This window comes from Dama dama, chromosome 6 (assembly GCF_033118175.1).
Source record: "Dama dama isolate Ldn47 chromosome 6, ASM3311817v1, whole genome shotgun sequence".
Lineage (NCBI taxonomy): Eukaryota > Metazoa > Chordata > Mammalia > Artiodactyla > Cervidae > Dama > Dama dama.
Genome location: NC_083686.1, coordinates 19,091,578 through 19,117,325, shown reverse-complemented (window position 1 = coordinate 19,117,325; position 25,748 = coordinate 19,091,578). Strand labels below are relative to the sequence as shown.

The following is a 25,748-nucleotide window of genomic DNA, read 5'->3' as shown; positions in this document are numbered from 1 at the left end:
ATGCCCCTTAAAAGCGAGGCTATCAGCTTGGAGAAGAGAGGCACCGGCCACTCAACCATCAGCACAGATTCAGAGGCGCGCTAACTGCCCCAGCCGGGGCTGGGTGCCCCAGGCTCTCCACGGTCCACTCCCTGCAGCAGGGACATCTCCTCCGACACATTCCAGATCCTCGAGGCACACCCTCCTTCACACAGCCTGCCTCTGCACTGCTGGTTAGGCCCCCAGACTTGGCCAGAGCTGGGTGGGTGAGGAGATGACATACCAGCCATTGCTTCTGCCTCTCACCACCAGTGCCCATGAACCAGTTGCTGGGAACGATGCAGCCAAGTGCTGGTGGGGATGAGTCTGTGGAGATGAGTCTCTGGCCATCCCCCATTCACTGGACCACAAGGGTCTTCTTCCTCCCTCGAGGTTTCCCTCCCCTGTCCATCCCAAGTCTTCCTCAGATGTCTGCTTCAGGCTGGAAGGTTTCTGGGCAGGCTGGGGCTGGGGAAGCTCAGATCAGTGGCTCCCAGTCCTGCAGAGGAAAGCACCTCCACAGGTGTGGGTGTGTGGGTGTAGGTGTGCTGAGGGCAGGTAAAGGGCAGCAGGGGGACAAGCAAGTCAGGTCAGCCACACTGAATGAGGTTGGTCCTCAGGGACTGTGCCCACACTCATCTGCAGACTCTGTGGCCATTTGTTCTGGCCAGAGACCTGTTGGATGGGTAGGGGACCTGGCGGCCCCACAAGCCAGCCATGGTCCTGGCCCCTCTCAGAGCCTCTTAACCAACCAGCCTCATGAAGCCACTTTGGAGTCAGTAACCTTATAGATGAAGAACGGGGATGGGGAGAATCTCCGGTGCTTGTCCAAGGTCACACTATCAGAACGGGAGGCTCCGAGCATCCCAAGTTTCTCCTCCTCACAGCCCTCTCCCTTCCTGCTCCTAGAATGTGGGTTCCTGCAAACACAGCAAAGTGCCTGTCGAGTGGCATCATTATTCTATTTATCCAGTGCAACCAAGACAAGTTCTATGATAAGAAAGTAAGTCCTCAGGGCCAAGGCCCATGGTCTTGGCAGTTCTCTGAGAAACAGTCCTGGAACATCCCTTGTGATATCACAGAGAGCCAAGGACACACACCTCGAACATTATCTTGGGCAGTGGCCTCTTCACGCTTCATGGTGCATGACCTGGGTGAGAACACAAGGCCGTAGAAGGGCCCCAAGTCTGGCTAAATACTTCTGCCATCACCGAAAAGGGATGTTTTTAAACATTTATTTATTTTTAATTTTACCGTACCACGTCACATGTGGAATCATAGTTCCCCAACCAGGAATTGAACCCGTGGCCTCTGCAGTAGAAGTGCAGAGTCTTAACCACTGGACCACCGGGGAAGTTCTGAGAACACACCCTTTGTTGTGACTGTATACAGTCCTGGCCTTGCAGGAAGCCCTGAGGCTGGGGACAGGGAAGGAAGGAAGAAGGTGACCAAGAAACTTTCCCAGTATCAGGACCAGCTACATAATTTACAGGGCTGAGTGTACAATGAAAATACAGGGCTCTTGTTCAATAATTATTATGAGTTTCATGATGATGATGCCAGAGTGTTTTTAATAAGCAGAGATAAGCAGAGACTTTAATCCTGAATATTCATTGGAAGGACTGATGCTGAAGCTGAAGCTCCAATACTTGGGGCACCTGATGTAAAGAGCCAACTCATTGGAAATGATCCTGATGCTGGGAAAGACTGAAGGCAGGAGGAGAAGGGGACGACAGAGGATGGTTGGATGGCATCATTGACTCAATGAACAGGAGTTTGTGCAAGCTCCGGGAGATGGTGAAGGAAAGAGAAGCCTGGCGTGCTGCAGTCCACGGGGTCGCAGAGTCGGACATCACTGAGCGACTGAACAGCAGCAAAGCAGAGACAGGGAAAGGCCCCTGGAGGAACCATCACTGCTTCCCTCGTAACGAGAAGACCTGGCAAAATCGTGAATGAAATAAAATGATGAAAAACACGCTATGCGTTTTGTTCTTGGCATGTGCCATGATCCAAGCGGATGCCTCATTTGGTGGTGGAGCTGGGGTGGACAAAGGGAAAGTGTCACTTGCTCAGTCGTGTCCGACTCTCTTCGACCCCATAGCCCGCCAGGCTCCTCTGTCCATGGAATTCTCCAGGCAAGAATACTGGAGTGGATTGCCATTCCCTTCTCCAGGGACCGTCCCAATCCAGGGACTGAACCTAGGTCTCCCTCATGGCAGGCAGATTCTTTACCCTCTGAGCCACTAGGGGAGCCCATTTGGCAGGGGGTCTGGTGTGCTCTGTGAAGATCTACCCGATAAAGACCTATGGAATCCAGAATCGGTCAGGTTTTCCCTTCAGCCCATGCTAGTGCTAATCCGCATCACTCATGTCTGACTCTGTGCAACCCTATGGGGTCCTTTGTCCGTGGGATTCTCCAGGCAAGAATACTGGAGTGGGTTGCTATGCCTTCCTCCAGGGATCTTCCCTATTCAGGGATCAAACCCACATCTCTTACATCTCCTGCATTGGCAGGCAGGTTCTTTACCACTAGCGCCACCTGGGAAGCCCCTGCCCTTCAGCCTATCAAAGCTTAATTACCCTGCCTACTAAATAAAGCATGAAAGTGGTCATATTGACTATAGATACAGGATGCGATAATGGATGAGAGTATATAAATGAACACTCATTTACTATTTATCCTTTTAGGAAACACTGGCATGTTTAATGAGGCTCTTTCCAGTCCAGCAGCACTTAACCTTTTTAAAGTCACAGGCTCCACTGAGAATCCAATAGAAGAAAAATGCCAACTCACACAAAATCTATTTCAGGGGCTCATGAAACCCCTGAAGCATGCAGTCTCAGTCCAGAATCCCTGCTTCAACGGGTAGGAGAGCTGGGGAAGGTGATTTGAGGGCTGTTTCAGGCCTGTCCTGGGTCCCTAAAACCACTTCTCACCATTGGCTACGCCCTGTCTGAACACAAAGCTGATCCTGGGGTTGACCTACAAAACTCCATAATTATTTGCAAGTACCTCTTTCCCGCTGGTCGAAGAGACCTTAGGGGTAACAGACCGGAAGCCAGTGATGGGAACAAAATGTGAGACGAATGGCAGAGAGGAGCAGTGAAAGAGCCCAGGGTGGGGAGGTGGGCAGCTTTTGGACAGGGCAACAGCAGGTCTTGTGGGCAGAGAAGCACAGAAAACCCACTCCTTGTCAAACAGGACCTGACTACCCCCAGGGCGAGGTGGCTGAGCCCAGGCCAAGGGGGGAAACTGACACGCACGTGCCCATCACAGCCGCCTGGGGACATCCGTGGGCAATGCCACCTCAATCCATCACCACTCCAGAGTCGCCCAGGAGTCTGGTGCCCAAACCACTGCAGTGTAAGTCGGAGTCTCTCAAGGCAGTGCCACCTGGGGGTGCGCAGCAGGGCCTGGGAATAGAAGGACATTCCCGCCAGCCCCGACTGCTCCTTGCAGCTCCAGATCTCGGACAAATGAGTCTGCCCTGCATTCTGCCTTCTCAGATGCAAAACGCAGATGATGCCAGGACAAGTCCCCAGGCCCTCCTCAAAACCCAAGGGTTAGATGTGCTTCAAGATTCAGAATTGTTCAGACCTGAGAAAGGTAATAAAGTGCCTAGCCATTACAGTAATACCCGTAGTGGGTCTGTCATCAGATATACCAATGGCGAGTGTGCGTGCTCAGTCGTGTCTGACTCTTTGAGGCCCCATGGACTGTGTAGCCTGCCATGGAATTTTCCAGGCACGAATACTGGAGTGGGTTGCCATTTCCTCCTCCAGGGGATCTTCCCGACCCAGGGATCAAACCCAAGTCTCCTACTTGGCAGGCAGATTCTTTATCACGGCACCACCTGAGAAGTCCTAAGCACATCAGTATGACTATTCAGGCTGAAAAGGATAAATAGTTTAGGTCAGGCTTTGCCACCAAATGGCTTCATTGGGTTACACTTCCCCACTATTATTTAGTGGTGAAATAATTTTGTTTGCAAATTTTGCTATTGTTCAGAAATGCCCTGAAGATACGAACGCCCTGGAGGATCACTACAGTGTGGATTAAAAGAGCTACCATGCCCACCTCCTCTGGCCATCCGCATACCTCAGGCCCACTCTGTCCTAGAGTTTATCACACTGAATTACAGTTCTCAGTCTGTTTCCCCTTCTAGATTTCAAGCATCTTGTGGGTGGGAATGACAGCTAGCTTATCCGTGTATTCCCAGCAGCTGGCCCACACTAGGCTGGCGCTCCTGCTAAGTCACTTCAGTTGTGTCCAACTGTTTGCAACCCTATGGACAGTAGCCTGCCAATCCTCTGTCCATGGGATTCTCCAGGCAAGAATACAGGAGTGGGTTGCCATGCCCTCCTCCAGGGGATCTTTCCCAGCCAGGGATCGAACCCACGTCTCTTACATCTCCTGCATTGGCGCATGAACTCTTTATCACTAGTGCCACCTGGGAATCTCAGGTACATGTTCATAAATGTGTGTGAAACAGAATTTAATTATACATCTAAATCTCTCCACCTCCCTGTCTCCAAGAAGATGGAAAAGCGCATCCCAAAAGCACTCCCTCACTTGCTCCTAGAACCCGAGCACACATCAAAAACCAATCTGCTTATTCAGCAACATCACCATGGTGCAGGGGAAACTCTTTTACACTTTAAAATACTTTAAGCTTTTAAAAAAAAATAACCTCAGAGGAACACATTTTTATTCATGTATTTATCGGTTTGCATGTTTATCTGGCCATGCTGTGTGGCTTCTGGGATCTTAGTTCCCTGACCAAGGATCAAACCCCTGCGTTGGGAGCTCAGAGTTCTAACCACTGGATCACAAGGGAATTTCCTAAAGCATTTTTTGTCATAAACCCGATTAATGACCACTAGGAATGGCTCTGACCAGGGAGAGACTTGGGAGTTTGCTAACCAGCAAAAATTTATCTGAGTCCAAAGTCTTGCCTCCAACCTTTAGACTAAAGAAGCACCTGGCGGCCTGGGCAGGGAGCCGAGTGAGGCCAGCTTGTCTGTCTGCCGCTCCGGGGGCCGCTCCCACACGCCTGGCTGCCTGGGCACAGGGCCAACAGGAGCTCTGCTTTCAGGGTTTCGCGTGTCTCTTTCGCCGGGAAGACTCCAGGCCTGGCTAGGTTTGGAAGGCTCTCGGCCGCCTCTTCACACACATCACTGTGAGAAATCCAGCCCAGCTGTCTACACAGGCGGCTGTCTACACAGGTGCCGGCTGCAGCCTGAGATGCACGCGTGCTAAAAGGGAAAACGACCTGGAGAGAGCAGCAACTTGCCAGGAGAACGGAGGGGAAGGTTCCTCGGCAGGGGGGACTGAAGCAGCCACGTGGATTACTGTCCTAGGTGAGGGGGTCACCTGTGTCACATGGCCACGCTGACAGGATGCGGGTTAGGATTAACCCGCTGCTTCACTGGATGCGCAGCGAACATCTAGAGCAGGGGTTCCCCACCTTCTTGGCACCGGGGACTGGTTTCACGGAAGACAATTTTTCCATGGACGCGGTGTCGGGGGAGGGGGTTCTGAATGATTCAAGCACATTACATTTATTGTCTGTTTATCTGGCCATGCTGTGTGGCTTGTGGGATCTTAGTTCCCCGACCAAGGATCAAACCCCTGCATTGGGAGCTCAGAGTTCTAACCACTGGACTGCCAGGGAATTTATTTATTTATTTCATTATTATTACCTTGTGGTAGGTTTCCGTGGCGGCTCAGACGGTACAGAATCTGCCTGCAATGTAAGAGATCTGAATTCCATCTCTGGGTCTGGAAGATCCCCTGGAGGAAGGAATGGCAACCCCCTCCAGTATCCAGTATTCTTGCCTGGGAAATCCCATGGACAGAAGAGCCTAGTGGGTTACAGTCCATGGGGTCACAAACAGTTAGACACGAATGAGCAACTCACACACACACACACATATAATGAAATAATTTTACAACTCATCATAAAGCAGGATCATCAAGCATTAGATCCTCAGAAGGAGCACCCAACCTAGGTCCCTCGGGTGGGAAGTTCACAGGAGTGTTGGAGCTTCTATTAGAATCTAACGCCACCACTGATCTGACAGGAGGCGGAGCTCAGGCTGCTATGTGAGTGATGGGGAGCGGCTGTAAACACAGTTGAAGCTTCTCTTGCTTGTCCGACACTCACTTCCGGCTGTGTGGCTGGGTTCCTAACACGGGGCTTAGGGACCCCCGATTTAGAGTGCCTTCCCAATGGCTGCCATCCGTTGGTGGGTCAGAAACATTTCCAAGGGCCCTCATATCTCAGGTGGCCAAGGAGCCTGGGTCCAGGATGTCCCTGAAGGGTGTCTTGTCCCAGGTAGAGCTGCACTGCATCCCCGTCTGCTTGATCCAAGCAGTATCTGCTCCTCTGCAAATGAAGATGTCTGGAAAGTCACCCACCCTCAGAGATGAAAGGGCCCAGAGAGCAGGGCTCCATCGACCTCCATATTTAGAAAGGACACATTTACTGAATGAAATCACATCTGTATAGCAGATTTCCAGCACCAAAGCGCATGTGTGGTCCTGGGAACGGTAAGAATGATGCCAAGGCGACTCTTCTGGGGCTGGTCCTTCCTTGAGGGCAAGCCGGGGGAGGGGAGGCGCTGAGGCTGCGCAGTTGGCGGTCGCACCTAACTTAGTCCTCACCGCTGTCCTAAGAAACGGTTTCAGAGCACTCTTCCGAGCAGGGGACTGCTGTCTCGCTCATTACCTGTGCGGCTTCTCGGGTTCTACTCCTTTCTGCTTCTGAAAACTGCCCCTCAAAGCTGTTTTCACACAAAGAGCTGGGGGCAGTTTTCCCCCGAGGTGTTTTATGTGGACAGTGTAGCCAGAATTACCCCAACTAATACACAATGCCTGTGTGCATGTTAAGTCAATTCAGTCGTGTCCAACTCCTTGCAACCCTATGAACTATAGCCCAGCAGGCTCCTCTGTCTGTGGGATTCTCCAGGCAAAAATACTGAAGTGGGTTGCTATGCTTTCCTCCAGGGGATCTTCCCCACCCAGGGTCAAACCTGCATCTCCTGTGTCTTTTGCATTGTAGGCAGATTGATTCTCTACCCACTGAGCCATCAGGGAAGCCTGGATTAGATAATATCAAAGTTAAATTCCTGGTTTTGAACACTGTACAGTGGTTGTGTTCTTTTCAAAATATTTTATTTTTATTTATTAATTTTTAGCCTCCCTGCTTGTGGGATCTCAGATCCCCACCCTCGACTCTGGTAGTGAAAACATGGAGCCCTAACCATTGAACCACCAGGAAATTCCCTTTGGTTGTATTCTTGCTGTTAGGAAATACTTACCGAAGTATTTTGAGATAAAGGGACAGATAGCTCTGATTTATTCTCAAATGGCTCAGAAAAAAACAGCACACACACATATGTGTACATATATGCATAGAGAATATGATAAAGTCAGTGGGATAAGATGCAAATAGTTCAGTCTGCCTAGAGTACATGGAAGTTCCCTGTACTAACAAGGAACTTAACACTGGTTCTGTGTCTGAAATTATATATCTAAGTAAAAAGCTACAAGGAAAAACAAATCCCCAGATGAGTAGGGGGTGTGGGAGAATACAGACTCCGTTCTGTTTACTTTTGTGTATGTTTGGAATTTTGCATCAGTAAGACAGTTTCCTGTACCAAGCCTCAGGTATGGTTTCCTGAGCAGGAATCCTGGGCTGCTGGGTGCCCAGATATCATTCATCTACAACATCACGAGCAATGACCTGTGAGCTAGGAGTACCACCTAGATTAGCGGCAAGGGCCTCCAATTCTGCGCCTCCCACTCCCGACACCTAGAGATACACCTTTACAACCTTATTTTTACGATGTCATTTTTTCCTGATAATAAAATTAGTATCAAATCTCTCTGGGAGAAACCTTACATAAAGGTAATTATAAATTAGAAAATAAAAATCACCTTTTAGATATACATTGCTTCTATCACAAAAGAAATTTTTATCAGGACGGGTGAGTTACTTTCAACCCCAGAATTTTAATTGGGCCCTAGTACCTTTCCTTACATGGTTTAGAATATGAATTTCAGCCAGAATGATCAACTGATTTTTTTTTTAGAGTTCTCATTCAATTAGACAAGGATATAAAGTAACGATTATTCAGATCATAGGATAACAAGAAAATGCACATGCAGAGGTGACATAAAAATATTTGAATACAGCATAGGGAACTATATTCAATATCATAATAACTTGTAATAGAAAAGAACAGAACAAAGAATATATGTATGTATGTATCTCCAAACAACTTTGCTATACACTTGAAACTAACACAATATAGCATATCAACTGTACCTCAATTAAAAAAAATTAACAACCCACAAGGGCACCACCCAATCGAAACCAATCAGAACAAATTTAGTTCCAGATTTAAGCTCTGCAGCTGAAGTTCTTGTATTGCTGGGAATTGACGGAGTACCAGGGAAGTACCATGCTATTCAGTGATTTTAACCACTGGGCACATGCTGACTGGATATCAGCTCTGTGCATCAAGGAATATTAGCACTAATAACTGTGGTTTATCCCAACCCTATGGGAGCTCTGCTAAGTTTAGGTTCGTATCCAGCCTATACTCAGAGGGTAGTGACAAATCTCCCCAGAGCTCCACATTAGAGTCAAGAGAGTCTAGAGTAATTCCAGGAGAGCTCAAAGATGCTAATAACTTGTCCACTTGTCAAGAGCCAGGGAGCCAAACACAATGGGTTTGGGGGTGGGTGTGGGAGGGGGAGAGATGTGGGTATTATTCACACTTGCTAATAAACATCTTCCTTTGCTTATAGAGACTCTAGGGCAAAACCGCTTGCTTTTGGGGACACTCCAGTGACTCATAGGTTGGGAATATGTATGATCTTCATCGTAACCATCTGTAAAAGCTTCTTGTGAACATATTTATTAGAAGAGTAAATTGACAAACTACTCCAGGGAACAGTTACATTTTAGGGATTCATTTCTAATTTCATGCATGGAACTTTTACATTAAATTGTATATACTACTTGGGGGAAAAAACAACTGTTCCTCTGAGTTATAAAAGGAGGGTAGAGACCAACTGGACATGGAACAGACTGGTTCCAAATCGGGAAAGGAATACATCAAGACTGTATATTGTCACCCTGCTTATTTAACTTCTGTGCAGAGTACATCATGCAAAATGCCAGGCTGGATGAAGCACAAGCTAGAATCCAGATTTCTGGGAGAAATATCAATAACCTCAGATACGCAGATGATACCACCCTTAAGGCAGAAAGTGAAGAAGAACTAAAGAGCCTCTTGATAAAATGAAAGAGGAAACTGAAAAAGTTGGCTTAAAATTAAACATTCAGAAAACTAAGATCATGGCATCTGGTCCCATCACTTCATGGCAAATAGATGGGAAACAATGGAAACAGTGAGAGACTTTATTTTTGGGGGGCTCCAAAATCACTGCAGATGGTGACTGCAACCATGAAATTAAAAGACACTTGCTCCTTGGAAGAAAAGCTATGACCAACCTAGACAGCATATTAAAAAGCACAGACACTACTTTACCAACAAAGGTCCGTCTAGTCAAAGCTATGGTTTTTTCATTAGTCATGCATGGATGTGAGAGTTGGACTATAAAGAAAGCTGAGCACCGAAGAATTGATGCTTTTGAACTGTGGTGTTGGAGAAGACTCTTGAGAGTCCCTTGGACTGCAAGGAGATCCAACCAGTCCATCCTAAAGGAGATCAGTCCTGAATATTCATTGGAAGGACTGACACTGAAACTGAAATTCCAATACTCTGGCCACCTGATGTGAAGAGCTGACTCATTGGAAAAGACCCTGATGCTGGGAAAGAGAAGAAGAAGGGGACAACAGAGGATGAGATGGTTGGATGGCATCGCCGACTCAATGGACATGAGTTTGAGTAGGGTCCGGGAGTTGGTGATGGACAGGGAGGCCTGGTGTGCTGCAGTCCGTGGGGTTGCAAAGAGTCGGACACCACTGAGCGACTGAACTGACTGAGAGACTAGCTCTCTCTTTTTTTAACGTAGCGCCTGACTCAAGACTATAGGGAATTAATTGCTTGCTTGATAAATGCTTTATGATGATAAGGTGAAGGATGCTTTGTGAGATGGCCTTGCTCATTTAGGTCACAGATTGCATTTACAATCATAGTCTCTTTAGGGAACCAGGCTAAAACCAATACAGGCAAGGACTTCCCCAGTGGTCGAGTGGTTAAGACTCCAAGCTCCCAATGTAGGGGGCCTGGGTTTGATCTCTGATCAGGGAACTAGATCCCACACGCCACAACGAAGACCTGGCACAGCCAAATAAACATTCTTTTTAAAAATTAAAAGAAGTCACACCATGAGAGTCAAATTGTGAGTGCATGACGGTATTCATACAACAGACAGAGATACAGAAATAAAACTATTTTAAACCTGAGTTCTAAACACTATTCTTATACCTCTTCATTTCTGAGTCCACTGCTATTTGATTTTTTTTTTTTTTTCCCATTTCAAAGGCAACCTCAGGATACTTCTACAATCCCCAAAGACCTTAATGACCACATCAATGTCACCTACGTGTATGGTAAGTAATGACCTGCTCCTAACAAGCCACCCAGCAACCACCTAGAGATGATTAAGCGTTGACCTTAACTCGGCACCCTGCATGCAGCCTTTGACTCAAAGGTTTACACAGCAGTTTCACTACCACCTGCTTGACACATTTCCCCCATGTCTCATCTTTAAAATGCACTTTGCCATACTCTCTAGACAAAAGCTACTGTTTTGTTTCCCTGATCACAGAGTTAGCCCTTTCCTCCAAAGTAACTGATGCTTCATTTCTAGCTTGTTTGTGCACATAAAAAGTATTTGCTGGGTAAGGTGACATGGGACAGAAATCTGGCCGTGATGCCATCACTGACATCTTACATCACTGCATCACCTGAAAGATGAAGACAAGGATCACCTGAAAGATGAAGACAAGGATCAGCCAAGAAAACCACTCATTGATCTGGGGAAAGTGTGTCACCATGGAAAACTCTGGGGAAGAACACATTCTAAGTCACTCACTGTCCATCTTTTTCTTCTTAATCTCGTTTTCCCACAAGGCATTTAACAAATTCCTGTGCCCAGAGCAACCTTTCCCAGCCCCGTTTTACCCCATAAAAACCCCAGAAGAGTGATAGATAATTCTGCAAGCTCTTCCTGAAGTCTGGGTGACTCCCGGGTGGACACGCAGAATCCTGGGGGCCCTGAGAATGACTTCTCTCTCCCCAGTCCATCCTCCGAAATCACATGGAACTTTCTCTTACAGGAGGAAAAAAAAAAAAAACAACACTTCTAAAGTTGGGACAAAATGAAAACTTTCCTTAGAAAGGCCACACAAATCTAGAAAAATGGTACAGATGAACCTATTTTCAGGACAGGAATAGATGTAGAAAATGGACATGTGGACATGGTAGGGGAAGGAGAAAGTGAAAGTCACTCAGTCGTGTGTCCAAATCTTTGCAGCCCCATGGACTATGCAGTCCATGGAATTATCCAGGCCGGAATACTGGAGTGGGTAGCCTTTCCCTTCTCCAGGGGATCTTCCCAGCCCAGGAATTGAATCTAGGTCTCCCACACTGCAGGCGGATTCTTTTCCAGCCGAGCCTCAAGGGACGCCCGGGGGAAGGAGAGGGTGGGATGAATCCGGAGATTGGACTGACATATACACACTGCTGTGTGTACAAGAGACAGCTAGTGGGAACCTGCGGAACGGCACAGGGAGTTCAGCTCTGCGCTCTGCGCTGATGTAGAGGGGTGGGATAGGGGAGGTGGGGGTGGGAAGGAGATCCAAGAGGGAGGGGATATATGTATACATGTAGCTGAGTCACTTCGTTGTACAGCCAAAATTAACAACAACATTGTAAGGCAACTGTATTCCAATTTTTTAAAAATGGCCACACAGATATCAAACTCATTCATTCAACTCTTCCTTCATCCACTCTTCCAGCACCATGTATATGAAGCAGAGGCCATGTGTTGGGTCCTGGGGAGGCAGATATGCCAGGAAAGAGCTCAGAGCCTCATGGAAAAGACAGACATTGACAACTCACTGTGATGACAGCAGGCGTGGGGACAAGCCAAACCACTAGGCAGCAGAAGGGAAGGGCACGTAAAACATGAATCCAGGGCCTTCCCATGGAATGGAGGTGACACCAGTGAGGGAAGGTCAGGAGAGGGAGGGAAGGCAGGCCCTGGAGCAGAGGTGTTGGCTGTCCCAGCAGCCAGGCCCTTCTCTCCCTTCCCCCAGAGCCTGGGTTTTGATTGGTTCTTAAACCCCACCTCATGTGGCACGTGGCTCAGAGGCCAACCCTGATTAGCTTGAATCCCTTGCCAATGGTGGCTTAACAAGGGACTTGGGACCCAGTCCTGCTGATGATCCTGAGGAGACAACAGCTGTGAGACAACCAGGAGAGAGTTTCTCTGGTGAAACTTCAGGAAGGGGGAGTCTCTCTCTTTTTCTGTAGGACATCGTTGTAACTGCTGGAAATCTGGCAGCCATTTTGCAACCACGTGGAAAACTAAATTCCACAGGACCACCACGGCAGAAGTGAAATCTGCTCTTTGATGTCACTTCTGAGTCATTCCACAAGTGCCCTACCTTAGGATTACTTCTCTGTGACATTAGAAATTCTCCTTGTCTTTTACGGCACACTGAGTTTTGTGCTACTTGCAGCCAAAAGCATCCTTTGTGGAAGGCAGCCCTCTCCCCAGGCCTCCTCACCTTTACCAGTTCATCTGTTAAAGAGACAAGCTGAGTTCCCAAGGGCCATGCACTGAGCCTCCCTGTTATTTTTCCCTAGCTCTACTCATGAAAATAAAAATAATTTTCTAGCCCATGAATTAAACATCACGGCTGCCTGCTGAAAGATTTTAGCAACAGCCTTTTGCTGGCAAGAGAGGCAGGATCCCGACATGTTCTAAAATAAGCTACAAGGAGGCAGGAGGGGAGGAGGGGACACCAAGGGGAAGAGGCCATTAGAAGGACGACGAAAGGGTGGACAAATCCCACTTGTGTCCAGTTTCTCTGACCCATCAGCCTGTGACCCAACTTGAGGGAGTGTTTTCTCTAAGTTCAACCCAGATGGGTCACCCGGAGGCCTTATCAAAAGGCAGGTATTGACTCAATAGGTCGGGGATGGGGTCTGACAGTCTGTCTTTCTAACAAGCTCCCAGCTGATGTGCTACTGGTTGGTGGTCTACAGCCTGCTGGGACTTGCAGAACCCTTCAGCCTCTAACTGGCTTCCCAGCTGGCACTAGTGGTAAAGAACCTGCCTGCCAATGCAGGCGACAAGAGATGCGGGTTGGATCCCTGGGTTGGGAAGATTCCCCTGGAGGAGAGCACGGCAACTCACTCCAGTAGTCTTGCCTGGAGAATCCCATGGACAAGGAGCCTGGTGGGCTACAGTCCTTAGGGATGCAAAGAATATGACCGAAAGGACTCAGCATGTAAGCATCAGCCTCTAACAGTAGGCTGCAAAAACGGGGGGCAGGACGTAGGAAGGATAGTGAGAACTAGCTGTTTAAACTCAGGTTCCAGGGAGGAAGGGAAGTCAGATGAACCCCACACACACCTGTACCTTTGAGAAAAAGAGCAAAGAGCACAGACAAGCACAAGAGAAGAGCGCCCTGGGTCTGGTAAGCCAGCGCTATTATACCCTTGGGGGCACATTAGTAATCTAGTCCTGGGACAACGCCCCCGAGTCTGTGAGATCAAAGGGCCAGCTGAGACATTATTCCTAGCTCTCCCAGAACTCTGGCCAGCCTGAGAGGGAGGCACCCAGCCCCACTGCACACTCACTCTAAGGTGTCTGCCCCAGGGTCTTTCCTGAAAACCCTCAGGCTCACTCATCCCACCAGCATGTGTCTGGTCTAGAAACTATGTGCTCAGAACCACCGGTGTGTGTGATGGGCGAGCAGAGGTGAGAGACAATTAGAGGATGAAGGGCAGCCGCTCCACAAGCCCGACCTCCTCCCAGTCCCGCAGGTCCTACTGACTGCCCGCCCTGGATCTGGGCCCCGATCACTTTCAACCTCGCTGAGTCTTCAGGTCCTGGACTGGCCCTGCCCCGGCTCTTCTCTCTCCCCTGGGGACCTCTGTCCTGTGCCTACAATGCCATCTCACCAGAACCCCCCAGCCGGGGTCTCCAGCCAGGCTCAGTTCAGCCACCTCCTCCTCTTGGTGGTGTTTAGTCGCTAAGTTGTGTCCAGCTCTTTTGCAACTCCATGGACTGGAGCCCGCCAGGCTCCTCTGTCCATGGGATTACCCAGGCAAGTATACCGGAGTGGGTTGCCAGTTCTTTCTCCAGGGATCGAACCTGCATCTCCTGCACTGGCAGGTGGGTTCTTTACCACTGAGCCCCCTGTGAAGTCCCCCTCGTCTAGGGCACCCCCCTGACTCCTCCAGGCTGGTGCTCTGCAGCTAAGGCTGCCCTGGCGGTTCTCCCCTCTCTGTCTCCCCAACTGGCCTGAAGAGCCATGAAGTCAGAGAGGGATGGCACGGATGCCTGGCAAGTCATGGGTGATAATAAGTGTAACAGAATATGGAGCAGGGAATTAAATGCACCAGCTGTGCCTCAGAAACACCCGAATGCCTTAAAATAATAATAATAAAATAGTCAGGGCCTCCCTCCTAGAGATTCCAATTCAGTAAGTTCAGGTAGGGGCCCAGCCTTCTGAATACTGTAAAGGACATCCAAGTGATTCTGATGTTTTGACAATAGTTGAAATGGGGAAAAATGAATGAATTCGTGGGTAAATGAGTACATGACTGCGTGTGGAACTGTGAGGCTCTCTTTACAAGGGAGAACAGATCCCTGCTTCAGTAGCCACCAACCCATTGCCAGGGTAAATGAAGTCAGAAACCATGCTTTATCCATGACCAGGGCTATCTGACAACCGGGGGTGGGGGGGGGCGGTGGTGTGGCGGCTAGGACTTGTTCCAGCCAAGGAGGAGCTGCAGGAAGGAAAGGAGTGAAGGGAAGTAGCAAGGGTCAAGTTCTTCACTGTCTTGTTTCATTTCACTCCAGCTGTGAACTGATGCTGGCTGAGCTGTCATTCTCACTGGGCAACTAGGGATGCCTAAGCTAGAGAGGGAGATTGATCTGCCCAAGACCATACCTGGGGGTCTAGGCTTTGAACTTAGACCCTCAGAGTCCAACGCCCATACTCTCAACCCCACGGTGGTGCCGCTTCCACAGAAACGGGACACGTCACAGCAGAGGGATGGGGAGACTGCATACCAAAGAAGACAGGACATCAAAATAGTTGCTCAACAAGAAATATGCTGGCCAAAGATAATGGTGCTTTTTATAAAATTTCTGGTGGCTCAGGAGGTAAATAATCTGCCTGCAATGCAGGAGCCCCAGGTTCAACCCCTGAGTTGGGAAGATCCCCAGGAGAAGGGAATGGCTACCCACACCAGTATTCTTGCCTGGAGAATTTCATGGACAGAGGAGCCTGGTGGGCAACAGTCCACACAGTCACAAAGAGTCAGACAAGACTGAGTGACTAACACTTTCACATTATGTCACCCTTCTGTAAATTTATCACTGGCTTTTTAAAGCAATTATTATAATTTTCTACAATACACAAGTCAGGACAAGATGAGAACTAAATGTTATACAGGAAAGGTCGTGATGTTTTATTTGGATTTAAACATTGTGCATTATATTGGAGCCAGAAGAACTCCAGGTCCCAGACAGACAAACACTGAAGCCCTGTGAGTTCCCTGATGCCGCCCCCACCGTGGGGGGTTAGGCGCAATAGACAGAACTGTCTACCCTGCGGCTCCACTTTGACATTTGGCCTAATGCTTAAAGGAACTTCCAGCTCAGTATTATCATCCCTGTTTCAGAGACCAGGAACCCAAGGCTCACACACTGGAAAGAGACTTGGCTGAAGCTGAACTAAGAGGCGAGGCTGGGATCTCAGCCCTGGTTCCTACTCTGCAGAAGGACTTCACATTTTACGATCACAGTGCAGTTGGCAGTGACCTTGACCAGTTTTAGAAGAAAAAAAGAACTGAGTTAATAATGTTAATCTCAACCTATATTTATACTTGTTGAGACTATGAAGCCAGTAAAAAGCACACCCCATTCTCCCGGGTTTCTCTGTGCTCCACCCAGCCTGGGGCGCGGCCCTTAGTGCTTGCCCCATTATTAAAAATGGAAGAGTTGCAACAATGGGCTGGGAATTACAGACTTTAAAGGGAAGTTTCCTTGATGTTTTTCAGTTTTTTTAGTAGTCTGAGCATTAAAGTTTTGTTTTTTTTTTAAAGATGACTCAAGAAGACAAATGCGGGAAAAATTCAACACTGAGAACCTAAGACATTTAGAGAAATGATTAAGCCCTGTTTTTACAGCGATTGGCTCAGCTCAAAAAGCCCCAAAGAAAACACTAGAGACCAGGTGAGTTGTCCAGCTGAACAAAAAGATACTTATTTACAAAACAGTGACCTTTTAGAGGAAAATGGAGGAAGAGAGGATGAAAGAGAAGGGACTGGGGGAGGGAGGAGGAACAGGGCTATTTGTGTTCATTTCTCTTTGGACACGTTGAGAAAGAACCCTTGTTTCCCAAACCAAAGCAATCTTTTCCATGCAAGAGGCAACGAAGCCACATTGTATGCCAGCTTTGTAGAACTGATTGTGTTGCAAGAGGGCCTTTTTTCCTTCTACTAAAGAAAAAAAAGCCAGTATCAGGACCAGGAATAATAAGGGCAGCTAACAGTTACTGGACATCAGCCAAGGGTCAGGCACTGTGCCAAGTAATTTACACCTATTATCGAATTTAGTTTTCACAACCTCATGAGCAAGAAGTACCGATTATCCATTTTACAGGTGAGAAAGTTGAGGTCTGGAGATGTTCATTTGTCCCATCAGGCTATGCAGCTGGTGAACAAGTAGGAGAGCAGGGATTCACATTCAGAGCTGTTTCTCTTTTGAGCCGTGCTCACCCTAGAAAACCCGGAGGTGAAACAGAAGTCCATGGCCATGCATTCTTGGAGCTCCTCAACAATATTAGGGATTTGACAGAAAAAGAAGCAACTCAACAAAGACGTTAGGACCATCGAAGGTGTGGATTCAGGCTACCCAATGCCTGACAGAAAATAGCTCACAGCTATTTTCTGGGCAGCTCACAGGATTGGACAGAATTTGACTAGTGGACCAGCAGGTTCCAAACCCCTGCCTCTCCTGACCCAAGCTCCTGCCAGACTACCTTATCCACCTCTGCCATGTCTCAGCTTCCTCCCATAAGCTGGGTTTCAGGAACCAAAAGAGCACCAGTGAATCCTCTATCTACTTCAGCAATGGACACATTCAGCCTGGGGAAAGATGGAAGGCTGAGAGCTGAAGAATTGATGCTTTCAAATTGTGATCCTGGTGAAGACTCTTTTTTTTGTTTGTTTTTTTGTTTTGTTTTGTTTTGTTTTGTTTTTGTGAAGACTCTTGAGAGTCCCATAGACTGCAAGGAGATCAAACCAGTCAATCCTAAAGGAAATCAACCCCGAATATTCATTGGAAGGACTGATGCGCAAGCTGAAGTTCCAATACTTTGGCCACCTGATGCAAAGAGCCAACTCATTGGAAAAGACCCTGATGCTGGGAAAAATTGAGTGCAGAAGGAGAAGGGGGCAGCAGAGGATGAGATGGCTGGATGGCATCACTGACTCAATGGACATAAACTTAAGCAAACTCTGGGAGACGGTGGAGGACAGAGGAGCCTGGAGTGCTGCAGTCCATGGGGTCGCAAAGAGTTGGACACGACTTAGCGACTGAACAACAATAACCGCAAGATGGAAAGGAGCAGGGCAGGTGACTTGTTTCGCATGCCTGATCCTCTGATTGAGGTGGTCATGATGTCACCAAGGCATATTCAGGGGACTCGAATGACATTTCAAGGGAAACCAGAAAAGTTCCTCCTGTTTCTGGAAACCAATGGCCAGAATGCCTAGACACAGGGCAAAGCTTGGTGGGAAAAATCACTAGGACTTTGGCCTTGAATCATGACTGCTGCTCCTCACTCCCTTATTCTATTCATCTTGGGAGTCAGGGCATGAACTAACTGCCCCTTTGGTCAAAAATCCTCAAAGCAGGCCCATTTGTGAGCTTGAACCTTCAGGTAAAGATTTTTCCTCCAACTGGAGTTCACATTCTGTCCTTGAAACTCAAAAACTCATCCCTTAGGACTTGTGGGCACCAAGACTGTTCCATTCTGACAGCCTGCCCACTCAGAAAACTGCAAGGATAAGGAGAGTAAACAACTTGCTCTGGCCCCAAGGAGAGTCATAAAAAGGTGGGGGATGAGGCAGTGGAGGAGGTTTGGACTGAACAACTTGATGAGATCTTTCATGGATGACATTTCACCGCCAAGCAAATTACTCTCCGCACACTGCACACCTAACACATCCTTTGCTGGGTACACTGCATGGATGCCTCCTGTTTCCAGGGCAACCATACCTGGGGTGGAGGGTGGCAAGCAATGGATGGGCTGGCTAAGCCTTATTGCCTTGACAACCCAGGTCCCTGAAGTGGATGAACAACCCACTGGTGCATAAGCTCAGCCCTAACACTAGACAGAGCCAGTGGGAGTGAGGATGGAAAAGGCATCCAGTGGGGAGAAATCTGTAGCTCAAGGCACGGGGGTTTTCAACAAAAATAATCCTGATCAACAGGCCTCCAGGAGACCATCAGCATACCGATCTTGGCTGTCTCTCTCCCTCACTTCTTCTCTCACAAGATATCCATCAGATAACATTCACTTATTTGGAATGTTTCTAAGTCACAAGTTTGGATCTTGAAGCTACAACATCCACCATTGTCTGCCCTTTTTTGGGGGGTGGGGGGAGGGAGCAGGGGTGGGAAGGGCCATGAAGCTCGGTGGGGAGAGAATCAAGAATGGAACTGATGAAAAGTAGCTAAAGCAGAAGACTCTGCAGGGAGGCAGAAGGATGGGCCTGGCAGCATCACCCATCAAGTGAATCCCAGATTCCTGCAGTGTGTTGACTTCTCCAGGGAGCCGGAGGAGTCTGGGGCCAGGATACTATCTTCCAGCCAAGGTCTTTCAGAACAAAGATTCTGTCTCCACCACCATGAGTGGCCGGGAAAGGGCAGAGGTGACTTGGCGAAGCTGGAGAGGAGGCCTTGTCCTTGTGGCTCCTGGTGGGAGGCCAAAACCAGGGGGTGAGTGGCTGTAACGGGTGGAGTCTGTGGGCCTGTGGAGCTCCGGGCATGTAAGACAATATTTTAAGTGCTCACTTCTCCCTGAGCTTTCTCGGACACTGCAGCTATTAAGACTAAGCTCTAATTCCCTGGAGCCAGGAGGGCTCTGAAGTCCAAAGGCACAGTCTTTGGACTGGGGGGTGGGGGTGGGGGTGGGGTGCAGAGGGAGCTGTTCTAGGGGATACAGGGCAATAAGAGCTTTGGTTGGCTGGTGGAGGGAGTGTGTCCAGGAAGCAATGGCTGAGCATCTTACGATCTAATCATCTAGAGGTAAAGGTAGAAAGAAGACAGGAGGAGGAAACCAATACATAACAAAAAAGATGGAGAAAAGGACACTGAATTGAGGAAGTGTACTGATGTTGGGAGAGGTTACTCAAAGCTTTCAGGGGACTTTCAAAGACTTCACAGATTCCCAAAGACCCCCGCCCCTCCCAACATTCCTCAACTCTGCTCAGCCACGCACCCTCCCCAAAAGGCACCCATCTTCTGGAACAGTCTGCTTCCAAGAGCAGAGCCTGCAGAGTTTCAAGGGACAGCTTAAAACAGAGTGGCCCCGTTCTGAACCCAGGCACTTGGAGCTGGCACTATGCCAAGTCGGAAGCTTTGCCAAAAGAGGTCTTCAGATTTTTTTCCTTCCTCTTCCCCTCTGGAAATAAAAGGCGGTTGTGTTTCTCCTGCACACCACCCCACGCCCTCCCGCCCCCCGGCCCCGTTCCTTGCCCATCTCGGACAGATCTTAAAGGGCTTTTTGGATTACTTCGCCAGATTCCCAGCCCAGGACAGCAAAGCCCCCCGGCACCTTTTTGTCCCGGCTAAGGTAGCCATTACAATGACTGAGGCCAAAACCAGTTACTGGGGCAGGGGGTTTGGAAGTGGTTTTGAGTCAGCCATCGGAGTCATGCGGGGCAGGCTCTGAAGCACCCCCCCCGACCCTGTCTCCCGGCCCCCAGGAGCTGGGGGTGGGGGCGGACTGGAGGGGAATTGGGCTCCGGGGTTCCCCCCCATGCTGGCAGGGGTGGGGTGCTAGGAAAGTGGGTGGCGCGAGGGAGCGCTACAGGTGCGGTGACAGACTGGCACCTGGTCAGAAGGGGACAGGCCTGGAGGGGTCTACACAGCCACCTTGGAGCTTTGTGCTGGGCCAGAGCTAGCCGACAAACTTCTGGGACCGGAAAACTGCAACAGGGCACATGAGATCCCGGAGGGAGCAGGGACGGGGGCCTTACAGGGGCAGGAAGGGAACTGGCCTCTTCCACCTCCAGCGCGAAAATCAACGCTGAACCGGTGCGGGTGGTCTCTCCACCCCCCGCTACAACTCCCTTTCTAGTCCTTCACTCGGCCTCAAGGTCCGTGGCCCACGGAGGAGGCTGAGACGCTGCAAGGCGGCCGACGGGAACGCCCCTGGGACGCGCAGGGGCTACACAGTCACCGCGTTGGTCTCCCCGCCCTGGAGCCCGGGCTTGGCATCCCCCTTCGCGCGCCTCTGCGCACGGCGCCGGCGCCGCAGGACGCCGAGTCCCTCTCGCTCTCCATCCAGGGGTCGCCAAGGGCGCCTACTCAAGGAGACAGCGGAGGGGGCAGAAGTTGAAAATACCTGGATAGAAATACCTTCCCGTCCCAAAGGCCGGACAACTACAGGCCTGGGGGCGGGGGAAGGAGGTGGGGGGAGCAGGAGAGAAGGCGAACCGAGAGCCGCGGGAGCTCCGCACCGCCCGCAGCCAGCGGCGACCCGCGATCTCGCGCGCCCCGGCGCCGCCGGCCTCGCCGCGCCTCGGTGCCCGGGGGCGCAGGGGGGCGCGGGCGGGACTACTCACCCCAGAGCAGAGTGAGCGGCTGGGCTTTGGGAATGAGCACCAGGGAGTACACGGCCGCCAAGTGGAGCAGGCTCATCAGGAAGACGTTCCTCCAGACGATGTCCTGCCGGTGCCCGCGCGCGCCCGGCCTCTCCGGGCCGCCGCCGCCGCCGCCGCCCTCCGAGCCCTCGACCCCGACCCCCGCACGGATCTCCTCCTTGGCGCTGCGGAAGGGGACCTTCTCCGCGTCCACGGCCGGGCCTGGCATGGCTGGGGAGACCTGGGCGCCCGCGGCAGCGGCAGCGAGCCGGCGATCTCCGGGGCGCGGAGCTCTCCGGTGGGGGCGGCGGCTTCTGCCTTTTTTTGAGGGGATTGGGTGGGGGGGATCTCCGGCACCTCCAGTCCCCGCCTTCCCGGCCCTTCTCTGCTTCCTTCTCGCTTCTTCAGGCGTTCAGCGTGGCCTAAGGATGCCAATCTTGGCGCCCGGCATCTGTTGCTGGCGCATCACCCGCTCGGCTGCCGGAGAACTCGGCGGCGCCGAGGAAGAGGGGGCGAGCGCGCGGGGCGGGAGGGGGCGCCGGGGGAGGGGAGGGGGTGTGGAAAGAGCGCGGAGCGCGGCGGGGGAGGGACTGCTCGGAGGGAGCGGGGAAGAAAGACCTGCATAGCTACAGCCAATCAGGGTCGCCCGTGCGGCTCTTAAAGAGAAAGGCGCCCCCTCGGCCTCGGCTGCCCGGGCTCCCCGGGGCCGGACGGGGCGGTCCGCAGGGCAGTGGGCAGCCTCCGCCGGGGTCGGGGCGCGAGGGAGTGGGTCGAGGGGGCTGTGGCTACAAGGTCAGGGAGCCCGCAGAGCCTCCAAACCACTTGTGCTGCTGCTGCGGTGGTTTCTCCAGTTCCCCGAAATACCTTTCCCTGTTGAAAAAGACTTCTTTTTCCCCCCAACTCTTTGAAGCTACAGGCTGGAGAATTTGCAATCCCTATTCTCAAATCGCAGCACAAGTTAAGGCCAGATCTGGGATGCCGATCAGAAGTTCCTGTGTCTCCCGGCTCCTATGGCTCTGGGGCCTGTGTGGAGGGGATGGAGGCAGCAGCTCGCTCGGTTCTTATTTGAACAACTGCAACCAGGCACAGAGAAAGTGCTCAGATAGCGCCTGTTAGATGATCTAGGGGCCGGTTAGCATCCAGTCGGCCCGGCCCACTTGCGCCGCCCATCAGCCTTGCAGCTGTTCCTGGCAAATTCTCCCCTAGCCAGTTGGCTTCTGGACTGTCTTAGCCTTGAAGTCAGCCCCGGTTGAGAATGTGGCTTTAGGAAAGAAAAAAAAAAAAAAAAAAATCACCCAGAACGTTCCAAGGCAAATGAACCTAAGAAAAAATCTTGTCTGCTCATTCCCCCTAAGGCAGATAATTTAGAGCTCCCCAGAGAGTACCCTGATGGCACAGGAGTGCAGAGAAGGGCAGCTGACTGTGCCCCGTAAAGCCGTGGCTGCAGCCGCAGTGAGCAGGAGGCAGGCCCGGGTATGGAAGCCAGGGGCCCTGAATTCTAATTCTCACTCACTGTGACCCAACTCGGTCCCCTAGGGACGAATTTCCTTGTTGTTTTCAGTTGCTCAGTCCTGTCCCACTCTTTTTGCAACCCCATGGACTTCAGCTCCCCAGACTCGAATGTCCTCCATTGTCTCCTAGAGTCTACTCAAATTCTTGTCCATTGAGTCAGTGATGCTATCTAACCATCTAATCTTTGCTCTTCTTTCCAGCTTGCAAATGCTATAAATGTGAGTTAGAAAGGAGACTGTTAGGTTGACAAAGCTGACTTTAGGATCATCGTTCGGGTTCTTGTAAGACTTTTTGGAAAAACCCGAATGAACTTTTTGCCTAATCCAGTACATACAGAATCCAGGGGGGGTGGCCAAATCATTCTTCAGGGGGCCTCAGAGACCCTTATCCTGTTAGTTAAAGTACTCTAGCTTGAATCTCTCTTAAGTGAGCATCATCCACAGATCAGACTGGGTGTGCCAACCACTTCAGCTGGTTGAACTCAGGATGGGGAGGGGGATGTTTTTATGTCTTGGAGGTGGGAGGAAGTGCTCTTCAGGCCCTTCAGATAATACTTACGAATGAGGGGTGACAGCAAATAGCCCCTCCAGTTCTAGCCTCAGAGTGAAACCTCTACAGAAACAAGGTATCCTATTGCTGATAATGAACATCCCCCGTAGTATATTATGCCATCAGGACGACTGTCTCTTTTCTCCATCTTGCCAAAGACCCCAGTATATTTTCTTAGCTTCTGGTCAAGACCCCAGAAGTGGATGAGTGGTCATCTCACTCATTGAACAGTAACCTTTTTATCCTGTCAAACAAATAATTACCAAAAATGTGATAAGAGTTCTAATAGTGGTATGTGCACGATAAAGTGGGGGCATGATGAAGGAGTAGTTAATTCACACTAGAGAGGAGGAGGTTTGTGGTAACTGGGAAAGGTTTTCTTTTTTTGGAACCTGATTTTTTTTTTTTTTTTTAATTTCACTGCGGTAAAAGTACACGGAACATAAGATTTACCACCTTAACCATTTATAAGGGTTCACTTCAGTAGTGTTAAATATATTCACAGTGGTGTGTAACTAATCTCTAGAACTTCTTCACTTAGCAAAACTGAAATCCTATACACATCAAACAATTCTCCATTTCTCTGTGACCCTGCTCCCTGGCAGCCACTATTGTGTTTTCTGTTGCTTTGAGTTTGACTCCTCTAGATATCTCGTAATACAGTATTTGCCTTTTTTGTGACTGGTTCAGATCACTTAGCATAGTGTCTTCAAGTTTCATCTATATTATAGCATGTGTCAGAATTTCCTTCCTTTTAAAAAAAAGCCAAATAACATTCCATTTTGTGAGAAATGGCAACCCACTCCAGTATTCTTGCCTGGAAAAATTCCATAGAGTCCACGCGGTCACGAAAGAGTCAGACACGCCTTAGCGACTGAGTGTGAGCATACTTAGAGCATAGCACGTCTTAATTCGGAGTGGCCTCACGTGGCTACTGGCTACATATTAGAAAGCACAGTTTTGAAGGATGACTAGTTTACTAGACAGAGACATGGTGGAGGGCATTCCTGGCAGAGAAAGCAGTGTGAGCAAAAGCTTTTGCCTTTGTCACTTAGAGACGTATCTGGAATATCCAAAGCGAAAGTAGGGGAAGAGTGGGAGATGGAGATGAAAAGTCATGCAGTGGGCAGCCCATGGAGAATGTCTTTCGTGCCCTGCAGAGCAAGCAACGTGGTAGGTGAGGGGAGTCGCTGATTGGCTTTATGCAGTGTAATAACATGATCAAGCTTGGACCACTCTAGAGGAGCTGTGGCGAATGACTGGACGGCAAGTAGAGGGAGCTAAGACTGGAGGCAAGAGGACCTGTTAGGGCACCGTGTTAAGAATCTGGTCGATTGATGAGGAGGGTCTGAAGTAAGACACAGGTACAGATTCTGAAAAAGAAGTGTTAGAGAGGAGATGATAAAGCCAGAGAAACACAAAGAGAAGCACCGCAGGATTTGATGTTTGACTGAACATGAAGGAGAAGAAATAAAAAGGACAGGATTCTTTTGAGGGGTCTCTGGATTGGGTATTCAGGTAAAAAACAATGCCACTTCCTGAGTAACAAATCATACTGTGTTTATTACCATTTTTGTGAAATGGGGATAATGATGCCTCTCTTACAATATTTTCATGGTGACTGAAGTTTAGAACTGTATCTGGCATGAAGTAAGGAATCCATAAACATTAGTCATCATCAGCATTATTGTCTTATCAATCATTTGGGGGATGGGACTGAAGAAATAGGAGCAAGCTCAATAAGGAAAAAAAGTCTTGTTTTGGACATCCAAGTGAAACTGTCCAGTAGGTTGTTAAATATACATATAGACCTGGAACCCAGCAAAGGTTTAGGCTGGAGAAAATAACTTTTAATATATATATATATATATTTGGCTGTATCAGGTCTTAGTTGCAGCATGTGAACTCTTAATGACAGTTCATTTCAGTTCAGTCACTCAGTCATGTCTGACTCTTTGTGACCCCATGAACCGCAGCACGCCAGGCCTCCCTGTCCATCACCAACACCCGGAGTTTACCCACACTCGTGTCCATTGAGTCGGTGATGCCATCCAACCATCTCATCCTCTGTCGTCCCCTTCTCTCCCTGCCTTCAATCTTTCCTAGCTTCAGGGTCTTTTCAAATGAGTATGTGGGATCAATTTCCCTGACCAGGGATCACACCCAGGCCCTGTGATTGGGAGCGTGAAGTCTTAACCGCTGGACCACCAGGGAAGTCCCTGGTGACTTGGTGACGGTAAGTTACAACTAAGTAACTTAGTTGTAGTTCAGTTAGTAAAATCCTGGTGGTAGAAGCAGTCGCCCAGGGAAGGTAAGAATGAGACTCAGAATAGACATCCAGTGAACTGCTATCTACGAGACTGGCAAAGAAAGGTAAGCCAGTGTGGACCAAGGACAGAAGAGAGATGGGGAAGAAGGAGGAGAGTGTGGGAGCGCAACCGTGAACACTACAGAAAGGCTGGGCAGGATGGGAATGAGGAGTCCACTGCAGAGAGGTCATCATTGACCTTTGCCAAGGCCTTTTCAGTGAGTGATGGAACAGTCCTTACACAGAGCCGGAGGAGGAG

The 25,748-nt window shown here is 49.6% G+C and overlaps 1 protein-coding gene and 1 non-coding gene across 2 annotated transcripts in view; both read right to left on the bottom strand.

Moving 5' to 3' along the window:
* Positions 1-21,621, bottom strand: part of SCD5 (stearoyl-CoA desaturase 5) — a 165,664-nt gene extending 144,043 nt beyond the window's left edge. Inside the window, exon 1 of the mRNA XM_061145694.1 lies at positions 21,103-21,621. Within this exon, the coding sequence (XP_061001677.1) occupies positions 21,103-21,349 (247 nt within the window). The 5' untranslated portion in view covers positions 21,350-21,621. The remainder of the gene's footprint in view (positions 1-21,102) is intronic.
* Positions 1,300-1,372, bottom strand: TRNAR-UCU (transfer RNA arginine (anticodon UCU)). Its single transcript has one exon. It is a non-coding gene; the product is annotated as a tRNA-Arg (tRNA).
* Positions 21,622-25,748: the final 4,127 nt, after the last annotated feature.